This window comes from Belonocnema kinseyi, chromosome 7 (genome assembly GCF_010883055.1).
Source record: "Belonocnema kinseyi isolate 2016_QV_RU_SX_M_011 chromosome 7, B_treatae_v1, whole genome shotgun sequence".
Lineage (NCBI taxonomy): Eukaryota > Metazoa > Arthropoda > Insecta > Hymenoptera > Cynipidae > Belonocnema > Belonocnema kinseyi.
The window spans coordinates 45,254,516-45,267,585 of NC_046663.1; the positions used below are offsets into that span (position 1 = coordinate 45,254,516).

The 13,070-nt window shown below is 24.3% G+C and overlaps 1 protein-coding gene across 5 annotated transcripts in view; it reads left to right on the forward strand.

The window, feature by feature from the left end:
• The window catches only part of LOC117176074 (hypoxia-inducible factor 1-alpha-like), a 245,644-nt gene that overhangs the window by 168,443 nt on the left and 64,131 nt on the right, over nt 1-13,070 (forward strand). For all 5 annotated transcript variants that reach the window (XM_033366087.1, XM_033366085.1, XM_033366086.1 and 2 more), the window contains 3 exons: nt 8,153-8,319; nt 9,443-9,516; nt 9,630-9,728. In XM_033366087.1, the coding sequence (XP_033221978.1) occupies nt 8,153-8,319; nt 9,443-9,516; nt 9,630-9,728 (340 nt within the window). The remainder of the gene's footprint in view (nt 1-8,152; nt 8,320-9,442; nt 9,517-9,629; nt 9,729-13,070) is intronic.

Here is a 13,070-nt window from a genome sequence, read left to right on the forward strand (position 1 = left end):
TGACTTTTTCTTATTTCCAAACTTGAAAAAATGGCTCGGTGGACAGAGATTTCCAGACAACGAAGACGTCATTGCCTCTGTAAGTGCTTATTTTGAGGACTTATTGAACTACCCTCGTATCTTAAATATGAATAAAACTTTATTATGCAACATTATTTTGATAAAAACGTTTTAATAATTTAGTTATGTAATGTATTAATGGGGTAAATTGTAATTTAAAAAAAAATTACATTTACTGGTACTTGCATCGCCATGTTAATTGTAAACCAGCGCATCAAAATACATCGCATAAATTAAAAAAAAAAATAATAAAATACATTGTACGTATATTAAGGAAGTGCCAACTTACACATTAATTAAATTTAGAAAAATGACTGAAATACATTTTGCGTCGTACATTAAGAAAATTAATTAAATACATTTTACCTCGCATTTTACATGTTGAGCAGAATGATAATTCAGTCAAGAATATATTATTTCATTTTACTTCATTATTGCGTATCTTACGGATTATGCCGGAAAAGTGTCCCAATGACTGATAAGAGGACGTGCATAAATTACGTAAACTTTTTTCTTTCTAAATTAAGAAAGTGTTTCAACTTTCAACCAAGTAGTTGAATTAAAAAAAAAGACTCTCAATAAAAAGGACCAACGAAGGATTTCCAACAAAATAGTTAAATCCTCAACCGAAACAAATGCATTTTTAATCAATGAAGAAAAAAAATTCATCCAAACTCTTGAATTTTCAAACCAAGTAGATGAATTTTCTACAAAAAGTCGAATTTTCAACACAGGTGATTAATTTTTGATCAACAAAGGTAAATTATCAACAAAATACGTAAATTTGTAACTAAATAATTTCAAGTATGGGTGTGTCGTTAGTACAAATTATATTGTTTTATTTCTTGCTTTATATTTTTTATTCTTTTCTAAATTTTTTTAACTACATAGTTAAGTTTTTATATTAAAATAATTAATTTCAAATCAAAAAGGGAGTAGTAACATTTTATTTGAAGAGAATTAATTTTCAATAAAAAGAAAAGCGAATTTTCTACCAAAAAATTTAATTTTGTACCAAATAATTGAATATTCTACCAAATTGTTTAATTTTCAAGTCAAAAAGATTATTTTCTACAAATCAGTTGAATTTTCGACTCGAGAATATGAATTTTCAACAATGCAATTAAGTATTTAGATAAAAAATTATTTTTAGCAAAATGCACGAATTTTCAACTAAAATTATAAATCTTCAACAAAAAAAATAACTGTGGAGAAAGTAGTTCCATTTTCACCCAAGAAGATGAATTGTTAATTTTTCAAATAATTTCAAATTAATAAATTTACAATTAAATGCTTTTAATCACTTTTAGATCCAATTTAAATATTATTTTAGTCTAGAGTATTATATTTTTAAACCATTCAATTAAAACATTTTAATTTAAAAATACCAATTGTTTAATATTTAGCAATATTTTACTGGTTTTTATTTTAATTTTGAATAGAAAACTATCGCAACTGAAAAAAACGAATTTTTAACAAAATACATGGATTTTCAATTAAAAATGATCAATTTTCAAGCAAAATGGAATACTAAAATTTTCAATTAAAAAAATTAATTTTAAACGAAAATCAAAAACATACTTGCTACATAGCATTTGAATTTTTAACCCGAAAATATGAATATTAAACTAAAAAAGTTATTTTTCAACCAAATAGTTGAGTTTTCTATCAAAATAGTTGACTGAGTTAGCGACTCAAAAATTCCGAAATATAAAAATTCCCAAACAGTTTATAATATTCCTGAATTGAAGTATTCCCGAGCAATAAAATTCGCAAAAGTTTATAATAATATACCGAAATTAAACAATTAAACAAATGTTTTAAATAAATATTTATTTATTTATTACAAATAAAATAATGAAATATTTTCACTAATGTAATTTTTTTAAATGTCTATTGGGGACAATTGAAAAATCCCGAATAATAAAATTTCAAAAGGAAAAATTGGATGTTTAATGTATTATTTAAATTATTGTTTGAATTGGAAATAGGAAAAATTTAAAAAAATTATTTTTCAATGCAAAATTTTAAATTCTATAATATTATAAAGTGTCGAATATTTCATTACTCGGAAATTTTCCAATTCGGGATTTTTATATTTGGACAAATGCAGTGTCGGGAATTTTATTATTCGGGATATTTCACACATCCCACAAAAACAATCAATTAATTTTAAGTTTCAACAAATTAAAGTTCTAGTAGGTTAGGATTACTTTGTCCGTCTTTGAGAATTCACTTTAGAAAAATTTGTATAAAGTTTGCAGGATATTTTGTTCTTTATAACATGTGAATTTTGCCCCATTTCTAGAAATTTGGTAAATATTTTACTATTGTAACCGTCTTTTTGACAAGTAATCGACCGTGGAAATTTAAAATGTCATCTGCTTGCCTGCGGCTTATAGGCCCTATATCATTGATGCGTCATGTTCGTAATATAAGCTAAAAATAAAATTTATAAGAAGACCAAGATCACATAAAAGTTACGTCACAGAAATAAGTCTCATTGACAAAAATCTGCAGTCAAAAAGTAGAATGAAAAATAACTTCAAGTATAAATAAATAATTAAAATTTTTATTCCAAATATATTTTATTTCGAGAACTTTAAAATTTTAATTTTCCAAACAATTCTACATTTTAGCGGCATTTGAATTGCAAATTTGGATATTTTCATACTTTGAACAGGGTGTCCAGCGAACTTGAAAACCTGTAATTATTTTTAAATTTTGATGAATTTTGAAGACCTGGAAATGTTGAATTTTTCATGAAAACCTTGAATTTCATTTTTCTAATAAACCGTTGATTTTATTGAAATACAAATAGTAATTTAACTTTCTGTCTTTCAGTATTTTTTTAAATTTTATTTAGTATTTTCGTATTAAAAATGCGTTAGAGAATGTTAAAGCATACATTTTTTGTTTTATTAAACTTACAAAATATAATAATTATTAGTTGAAAATGTCAATATTAATTAATTTTCAGGATTAGAATTTTCGAGGATTTGACGGCTCCACTTTTGAGCATACACTAGATTTTTCAATATTTCAAATGATTTCATAAATTCAAATATATTTCAAAGGTTTCCTATAGTTTGAAAGGACTGCACAACGATTTTAAAAATATTAAAAATATTTAAAAAGATTTAGGAAAATTTCACAAGTAATCTATATTTCGAAGCCTTCAAAAAATTTCACAAAGGTTTCAAAGACTTCACAAGAATTTAAAAGATTTCACAGTGGTGTGTGCGTCAGATTTTAAAATTTTCAAACGATATCAAAAAGATTTGAATGGGCTCCAAAGGATATTTGAAGACTTCAAAGATTTCACAAAGGCTTTGTACTTTAGATTTAAAAGATTTCAAATATTTCTGGAGATTAAACAAAGATTTTAAGGATTTTAAAGATTTCACAAAGAATTCAATAAGATCAGAAGGTCACAAAAATTCAGAAGGTTTCACAAGGACGTTGTACATCATGTTTTTTTTCACAAAAGATCAAAATATTTTGCAACGACGTTATACATTCAATTTTGATGATTCTAAAGATTTTAGAATATTTTCCAAAGTTTTCAAGGATTTCAAAGATTTCAAAAAATGTAGAAAGATTTCAAGGATTTAAAATATTTCACAAAGATTTCACAAAGATTCAAAAGATTTCACTAAGGCACTGTAGTTGAAAAATTCCAAGATTTTTGAAGATTTCCCAAAGATTTCAGGGATTTTAAAGATTTCAGAAGGATATCGCAAATATTTCAAAGACCTCAGTTTAAATGATTTTAATTTAATTTTAATTTAATTTTAATTTAATTTAACTTTTATTTAATTTTAATTAATCCTTTTTAATGATTTTTATTATTATTAATATTATTATTATTCTATAGAGACTTTGTATATCAGGTTTTAAAGATTCCAAAAATGTTAAAGATAACAAAAATTCACAAAATTTTTTAAGATTTCAAACATCTCACTAATATTTGAAAGGTTTTACAAAGATTGAGTTTTAAAAAAGTTTTAAAGATTCCAAAAATTTTTGAAGATATTCAAAAATTTCACAAAGATTCAGTAGATTTCACAATGGCGTGGTACATCAGATTTTAAAGATTCCAAATACTTTTAAACTTTTCAACCTATTTTACAAAGATTTCTAAAAGATTCAAAAGATTTTACAAAGGCGTTATGGGTCCAATTTAAAAGGTTCCAAAGATTTTAAACGATTTCAAAATGTTTCAAAAGATTGCAAGGAATTTAAATATTTCACAAAGATTTCATCAAGGCGCTGTACATCAGATTTCAAATATTCCGAAGCGTTTTGAAGGTTTCCCAAAGATTTCAAGGATTTTAAAGATTTCAAATGATTTCAGAAGGATATCACAAAGATTGCAAAGACCTCACACAGATTTTAATGATTTCACAAAAGCCTTATACATCAGGTTTAAAATATTCCAAAGATGTTTTAAGATTTCAAAATGTTTCACAAGGATTTCATGGATTTTTATAATTTTAAAAATTTCACAAATAATTGAAACAGATATCAAAGATCTTACTAAGATTTTAAAGGTTGTACACAGGTTTTAAAGATTCCAAAGGTTTTTCAAGATATTCAGAAATTTCACAAATGTTTGAAGGATTTTAAAGATTCCAAAGATTTTCCAGATTTAAAAAAATATAATAAAGGTTTCAAACGATCTCAAAAGATTTCACAAAGATTTCATGGCTTCTTAAAGATTTCAAACGGTTTCACTAAGACTTCAAAATTAGTTATCCATCATTTATTAGTGATTTGCCAATTTTAGTTTGAAGTTCAACGTCATCAGTTAGAGTCAAGTGTCAATTTAAAAAACTTTATCGAATTCCAAAATAAACTTTAAAGTAGCTTCAAAAAAATTCATAATTTCTTCATAATTTTTATTACTGAAATATAGAATAAAGTGCAACATTATAAAAGTTATAGGCCAACAACAAATTTTATTTTAAATAGTTAATAAACCTTGCTTGCTTGTTTAAAATAACATCCCACCAATTTGTAACGCATTTTTAATTCGAGTATAAAGAAAAAATAAAGCGAAAGTAAAATGATATATTTTCCACGAATAACGTTTAAATTCCATTCAACAAAAACATGACGACTCAATTATTAATTGCATTTCTGGTTGTAAGCAGTTTGCTCGAGTATATTTTCCTTGATAAAAATGAAAATTTTCCGAGTTTCCTATATTTTTATTTAGAAATTTTATACAAATCGTCGGAACGATCCTCGAATACAGAAATGTTGATAAAAAAAAGTTGGATCTTCGTATATCTGTATATATATTTATGTTTTCACTCGATTTTGCGACCCACGCTATACTCATTTATTTTTGTCTTAATTCTGGTTTGTTACTATTTGTTACTGAGAGGAAACCAGTAAAAGTTGAGTCATATACCGACTATAATGTAGCAGGAAAAACGATTCTTCTACGATTCATTTTTGTATTTTGTTAATAAAAAACAACAATAATTCATGAAGTTATATAAAAACTGATCAGAGAAGAATGATTTTTTTGTCATCTGTTCTCAGATGTATGTAATTTGTGTTGTTTTTCTTTGTGATTGATGGAAGAGAGAAAATTATGTTAGCTACTGGAAAAGAAAAAACTAGAAAATGAGATTACATTTATTTTTTGAATGTGAATTTCCCAAATTTTTAGAACAAATGTCTATTATCTAATTACTTATAATATCACAAATTTCATATGGCATGATACTATTTAATTACATTTTTTAATATCAAGTTCAATTGTTAACTTTTCCAATTATGAAATCATTCAGTTTACAATGCCTGATTATAAAATCTTTCAGTTCATAAAATTTCTATTTTAGGTCTTCATTTCTAATCGTACATTTTCAATTGAATATTTAACTGTTTCAACTTGGAAACGTTAATAGTTAAAAGGATTTAAACTTTCGATTGAAACAGTTTAAACTACATATTTTTAATTTTCAAATAATTTTAAATTAATGGATTAACAATTAAACGCTTATATTTAATTTCAATTTCTGTATAAATATTGTTGTAGTCTGAAGTATTCCATTCTTAACCCATTCTGTTTAATATTTTTTAATTACATATTAAAAAAACAAATTTTTCATACCTATCAATGTTTTACAGCAAATTTAGAATGATAAATCAAATATACAAAAACAAACAATTTAAAACTGAATTTTTTGGAATAGAAAGCCTTGAATTGTTAAAATTTCAGAGTGCTAACTTAAAATTTTGTACGTTGCAATTTTAATTGTTGCATTAAAATGCTTTTAAATTATGGAAAGCGTAGAATTTTGATGCATAAATAACAATTGAATAATTCATAATTTGAAACGTCTTAAAATAAAAATAATCCAACCTAAAAGAATTTATGTGTGGAAAAACGTTTAAATTCCACAATTCAAATTTTAAAAAAAGGGGATGAAATTTTGGCACTTAATTTTTTCGAATTTGAATATGAATTTTCTTGTCTTTTACATCTTTATTGAGTTGAAGGCGGTACAATTTTTAATGTTTAATACTTTTATTGTGTTTGAAACGGGGAAATTTTATTTTTTATTTTTGTGGAATTGGCAGAGGTGAATTTTATTTTTTTAAGATTATTATTGCGTTGAAATGGAGAAATTTTTGGTTTTCAATATTATATGAATGAAATGAAAATTAATTTTTTATTCTCAACATTTTCAATGTGTTGGAAGGGCGAAATTTGTTATTTTCCATTTTTTTTTAATGGGAAGGGATCCATTTTTCTCTTTAATCAGTCTTATTGAGTTTAAGGGAAAAATTGTTAATTGTAAGTTTTTTCGGAATTGGAACAGGAAATTTTTTATTTTTAACGTTCATATTGAAATGAAGACCACCAAATTTTTAATTTTTATTATTGTTATTGAGTTTGAAGCTAGGGAATTTTATTTTTGTGGAATTGGCAGAGGGAGATTTTATATTTTGGTTTTCAATATTTTCTGAATTAGAAGATACCCTTTTTTAAAAATATTTATTGTGTTAGAAGAAATTAAATTATTTATTTTTTCTAAATTGAAAGAATCAATGTTTTTTTAACGTTTTTTCTTTTCAACATTTTAATTGATTTGATAGGCAGAAAATTGTGGGTTGCTTTTTTCTGAATTATAAGAGGCCCGTTTTTAAAAAGTTTATTGAGTTTTGTTTAAGTTTTCGATTAAGTTAGGATAGAGGAAATTTGATTATTTTTAATATTATTATATAATTCCAAGGGACGAAATTTTGGTTAGTTTTTCTGAATTAGAAGATGCAATTTTTTATTTTTAATTAAGTTGCAGGGGAACTTTTTATTATCTTTTTTTTCTAAATTGGAAGAGGTTAATTTGTTGTTTTCAAGGTTTTTATTGAATTGGAATAAAGAAAATTTTGGTTTTAGTTTTTACTGAATTGGAATAGGAATATTTTTTATTCTTAAGATTTTTATTTAGTAGGAAGATAGGAAATTGTGGTTTTCAAGTATTTCTAAATTGGAGGAGACACTTCTTTTGCTTTGAACATTTCTATTGAGTTGGAAGGGAGGAAAATTTGGTTATAGTTTTTTTTTAATTGGCAGAAAATTTTTTTATTTTTAACATTTTTATTAATATGATTTCAAAAGGAGGATTAGTTTTTATTCAGAGTTGCGAAAATGATAGTATGGATGGAAGCTTCCATTCCAAAAAAAAAATTCTGAATTAAAAATGGTTTAAGCAACCATTTTAAAAGTTTAAAATTGCAAAGAGTTCTATCTTAAATGGTCTAATTTGCAGTTCAATTTTGATTACTTCAAGTGGAGAAAATTTTAGTTTTAGAGTTCGAATCTTTTAATTTCAACTACCCTGGAAATTTATTAAAAACCGAGAAATTACCTAGACTTTTTTCCCTAAATTAAAACGTCCATTTTGGTTACTTTTTTATGAATTAGAAGAGGTATTTTGTTCTTTTTATCATTTCTATTGATTTGGAGCGGGAAATTTGTTTATTGATAAGATTTTATTAATAAGTGTTACTTGTCAAATTAAATTTATATAACGAAATTTTACATTTTTTAAAATACAATTTTTGTTTTTAGCAATCCGCGAGCCTCGAGGAATTTGGCAGAGAAGCAACGTCGAGATAACCTGAATTCAAATATTTCGACGATGGCATCTCTGTTGCCAATGGTCGCAGGAAATTCCCGAAAAACGGATAAAATCTCCATCCTGAGATTAGCAGGCGCTTATCTCAGGCACACATACAGTGAGTTATTATTTTATTTCTTATTAAACAACGCAATAATATTCACTGGCAATCGTTTTCATTCACACTATTTTATTTTAAAAGGAATCGGGTAATTTAAAAAAAAAATTAATTTAATAAGTTCGAATTTATAATTTTATAATTAAAAGTTAAACTTATTTTTTAAATAAAAGTATTTACTTAGTGCTATTTTTATTACTAGATGCGTTTAGATTGTAAAATTAGAAATGCATTTTTTTTTAACAAGAGAAAAAAAACAGGAAATCTGTAATGAAAATAAAAATAAAATATTTTACCCGTATTTTTTGTATATAAAAGTTGAAGCATGCTCTATTTGGATAAATGCAATTTCGCAATTATCGCGATAATGCTAAAAAAACGATTATTTGCGCTAATTGTGTACTTTCAAGGAAACAGACGATGAATTTAATAACAAGGTTATACGTTCCCACTGATGTTTAAGTGCCGAATCTTGATATAATATATTTTTAGAATTTATTTGCCATCTTAATTTATTAAATTAAAAAGTTGGAATTATTTGATTTTGAATTTTTATCACAAAGCAAATATAAGAAAACTAATAATGAATTTCTAAAAGCACTAATATATTATTTACTGCTGCTACTTAATGTCGTCAGTATATTGTCAACTTGCAAAGGGATATTAAATATTTTAAAGATTTTTATGTTATCTTTTCTTATTCTTAACATTTTTGTTGAGTTAGAACTGAGGAAATTTTTATATTCCGTTTAAATAATTATATCAGTGAATACTTTAATATGAAATTTTAACTAACAATGTTAACTAAATATGAGGTATATTAAACAAAAATTTCCCTCTGGGCAAATTTTTTAACAAATGTCTATATTAAGAATATCAACGTTGTGTTTCATTTTATATATTTTTTTTTGCAAAATGATTAATCAGAATTTTCATTTTGTTTAACATTTCAAAATTAAAATATGACCTAAGCAGTTTTTCCTTTTATATACATTTTTTTAAATTTTCCTTAACTCACATTCATTTATATTTTATCGACTTAATTCTACAAAGCAAATTGAAAAATATTTTAGAGAATATATATCTGCAGTTTTATTTCTATAAAAAAACAAACTTTTTTCAGCTCTTGGTACAGGGAAAGCTGGATTTCTTCCTTCAAAATTCAACGGCTTGAACCTGGAACAATTTATTATTGACGTAAGCAAATTGATGATTAATAATTAAAATTGGAAGATTCATTTTTTTTAATTTGTATCTTAGTTATTTTATCAATCAAATCAATTAAAATAATTCTGTCATTTATTTTATAGAACATGTGCGAGAACGGTGGCTTTTTTCTCGTAGTTACTACCACAGGGAAGATTGTTTATATTGGTCAACACGTAGAACAACTACTCGGTCATGCTCAGGTAAATATTTTTGGATTTTAATTCTCTGAATGAAAAAATAGTTGTAGAATTCTAATTTTTTCAGTTTTGATGAATACTAACATTTCGATTTTAAATTCAACATGAAACGCTTAAGATTTCGACTAGAAATATACTGCATTTACAACCAAACAGATGAATTAAAAAAATTAGTTTTTCATCAAAAGAGATGAATTTTCAACAAAAGAGTTTATTTTTTAACGAAATAAATTCAATTATCAATAAAGTATCTGAAATTTTAACCAAAAAATATGATTTTTCAACCAAATAGTTATTTTTTCCATCAAATTTTCGTATTTTCAAACAAACAAAAAATAACAGTTGCATTTTCGACCATGTAAGACGAATTTCCAATCCAAAAATGATCAATGTTCAGTAAAATATTTAAATTTCCAACAAAGTAATTAAATTTTTTCAAAATATTTCGAATTTTTACCAAAATATTTCAAGTGTCAACAAGATAGATAAATTTTAAACTAAATAATTAAATTTTCAAATAAAATAATGAGTCTTCAACAGCGAAAAACAAATTATTAACAAATAAGTTTAAAATTTTTAATTCTCTAGAAAACATTCAATTCTTTAACCCAAAAATATGAATCTTAAACCAAAAAGTTCATTTTCAACAAAATAATTGAATTTTTCAACAAAATAATGGAATTTCCAACTAAATTTAAAAATTTTTATTTGAACTTTAATTTTAAATAAATAACAGTTAAATTCAACTAAAAGCGATGGATTTGCAAGAAAATAATTCAACTTTAAATAAACAAAATTAATTTTTAACCAAACAGTTACAATTTTATTTTTTTTTCATTTATTTCTATCAAAAAAGGTGAATTTAAAAAAACGAAAAGACTGATTTTCAACAAAAGAGTTTAATTTCCACCAGTAATGGGTTTTCAGTCAAGGGAGAATGAAAATTGCAACTAAATTGTCGAATTCGCCAACTAGAAAGGCAAATTCTTAAGAAAACACTTTAATTTTCAATCCAAAAATATGAACTGTCAGCAAAAAATAGAATAGTTGAATTTGCAGTTGGAAAAATTGATTTTCTGCATGAACAACATACATTTTCAACAAAGTAGTTAATTTTTCAATGAAGAAAATTAATTTCCTATTAAAAGACGAATTTACAAGATAATACGTAAATTTTCAACCAAATTGTTGAATTTTTTAAGTAAAAAAGGTCAATTTTTAAGAAATAATGAAATGGTTAAATTTTCAATTTAAAACAAATTATTAATTTTCAACCAAAAAAGAACGATTTTTCAACAAATAGTTAAATTCTCAACTAAAAAATATGAATTATCAATAAAAAAAATTAATAGTTGCATAATCAGTTTAACAAATTAATTTTCAACGAAATCAAAAACTAATATTTAATAAATGTGTTCAATTGTCGACCAATGAAATAAATTTTTAACAAATTGAATTTACAACCAAAATTGTTGGATTTTTAACTTAAAACAATTGATTTTCAGCCAAAAATAGATTAGTTAAATTTTTAGTTTAAAAAAATTAATTTTAAAACAACTAAAATGTTTAAAAAATAGTTAACTTTTCAACTAAAAATATGGAACTTCAACTAATGAAATGAATTTTTAACAAATTAGTTTAACTTTTAACCAAGCAGTTATATTTTCAATCAAAAAGAGTAATTACCGACCAAATGAGATGATTTTTCAACAAAGAAATAAATTTTCAACCATTCTTTAACCATTTACTCATAGAAAATACTGTTATAAAAGTCGAATATTGAAGTTATGAGCCCATAAAGGACGCAAAATATGGAAAAGACATTTGAAAATCATCCTGAAATATTATTAATTTATCCTAATTTTCTTTTTAATTCTCTTGAATTTTATTAATTCACTTGGTTTTTTTTTAATTCACTTGAAATATTTTAATGTATTTTTTTCAATTCCTTGGAAGTTTAAGAGCTTTACAAAAATGCAAAGGAGTTTAAAGGATTTTAAATAATTTAGGTTATTTAAAAAAATTACAAAGAATTTTTTTATCGATTTCAGTAATTTTATGGGATTTAAAATACCTCGAAACTTTCAAAATATATCAAAGGATTCGAAATATTTTAGGAAATTTTCAAAGATTCCCAGAAATTTGTTGTTTATTTCAGTAGTTTCAAGGTTTTCAAAGACTGAAATATTGAAGGGTATTTTAAAATATTTCATGGCATGTTCAAGAGATTTAAATAATTTCAAGCGATTTTCAAGGATTTTAATCATTTTAAGGGATTTTATTATTTTACTGGATTTCATAAAATTTTTCAAAAGACAATCACGGATTTTTTAGGGTTTTGAAGATTTGAAGAGATTTTCAAATATTTTTTGCAATTCATTTAGAATTTGCCCTGAATGCTTCGTAATTAATCCTGAATTCTTTCAAATTCTTCTAAATTCACTCAATTCGACGCAGTTAAATTAAATTATTCATATTTAAAAATTTTTTTCAATTCACTTGATTGCTTTTTAAATTTTGCTTAAATTTTTTTAAAGAATTTCTTCTCATTTCTATTAAATTTTTCTAAATTCACTAAAAATTGATTGTTATCAATCAAATTTTTTTTATTTTTAAAATTGATCCAATTCATTTGAAGTCTTTTGAATATAATTTGAATTTTTTGAAGTTCGGGAAATCACCAGGAATTTTCTGAGACCGGGAAAAACCGGAAAATGAGAGTGAATTTATTTATTGACCGGGAATTTCACGAATTTTAAGAAGAAAATTATGCACAAATTTGATTTTAACAGTTTTGTAAATAATTCAAGTATAAAAAAAGAACAATACTCGATTTGACAAAAAGGTTCTAAATCCGTTTAAAATTTGATAATTTCCAGATTGTATCTGTTTGAATTCGAAAGTCTTAATACGAATTGAAATTAATATAATATCATTTATTCCGATAATTTTATTTCTAAATAACAAATTTAACGATTCGTTAATAAAATATGTTTAATTCCAAGTTTTAGGTCTTCCTTTATATTATTTTTTATATTAAATTGAATAAATAAATTTATTAATATATTATTTTTATTAGTTTTCTTAGTCATTGCAAATTTCACTGTCCATTTAAGACGAGTAAATTGAATACAAATATATGTAAAAGTAAACAATTTGAAACTGAATTGTATTACATACGAGGGTAGTTCAATAAGTCCTTAGAATGACCAACATATGGCGCGCGAATCGCTCCAAATCATGTGCTTTCAGTCAGCACCACTCCCGACTAGATATATGGTGCAGTCACAGTCCACATCTTCTGAGTTTACGTGTTTTTATAACCAATTGAAAAAAAAATTGTTC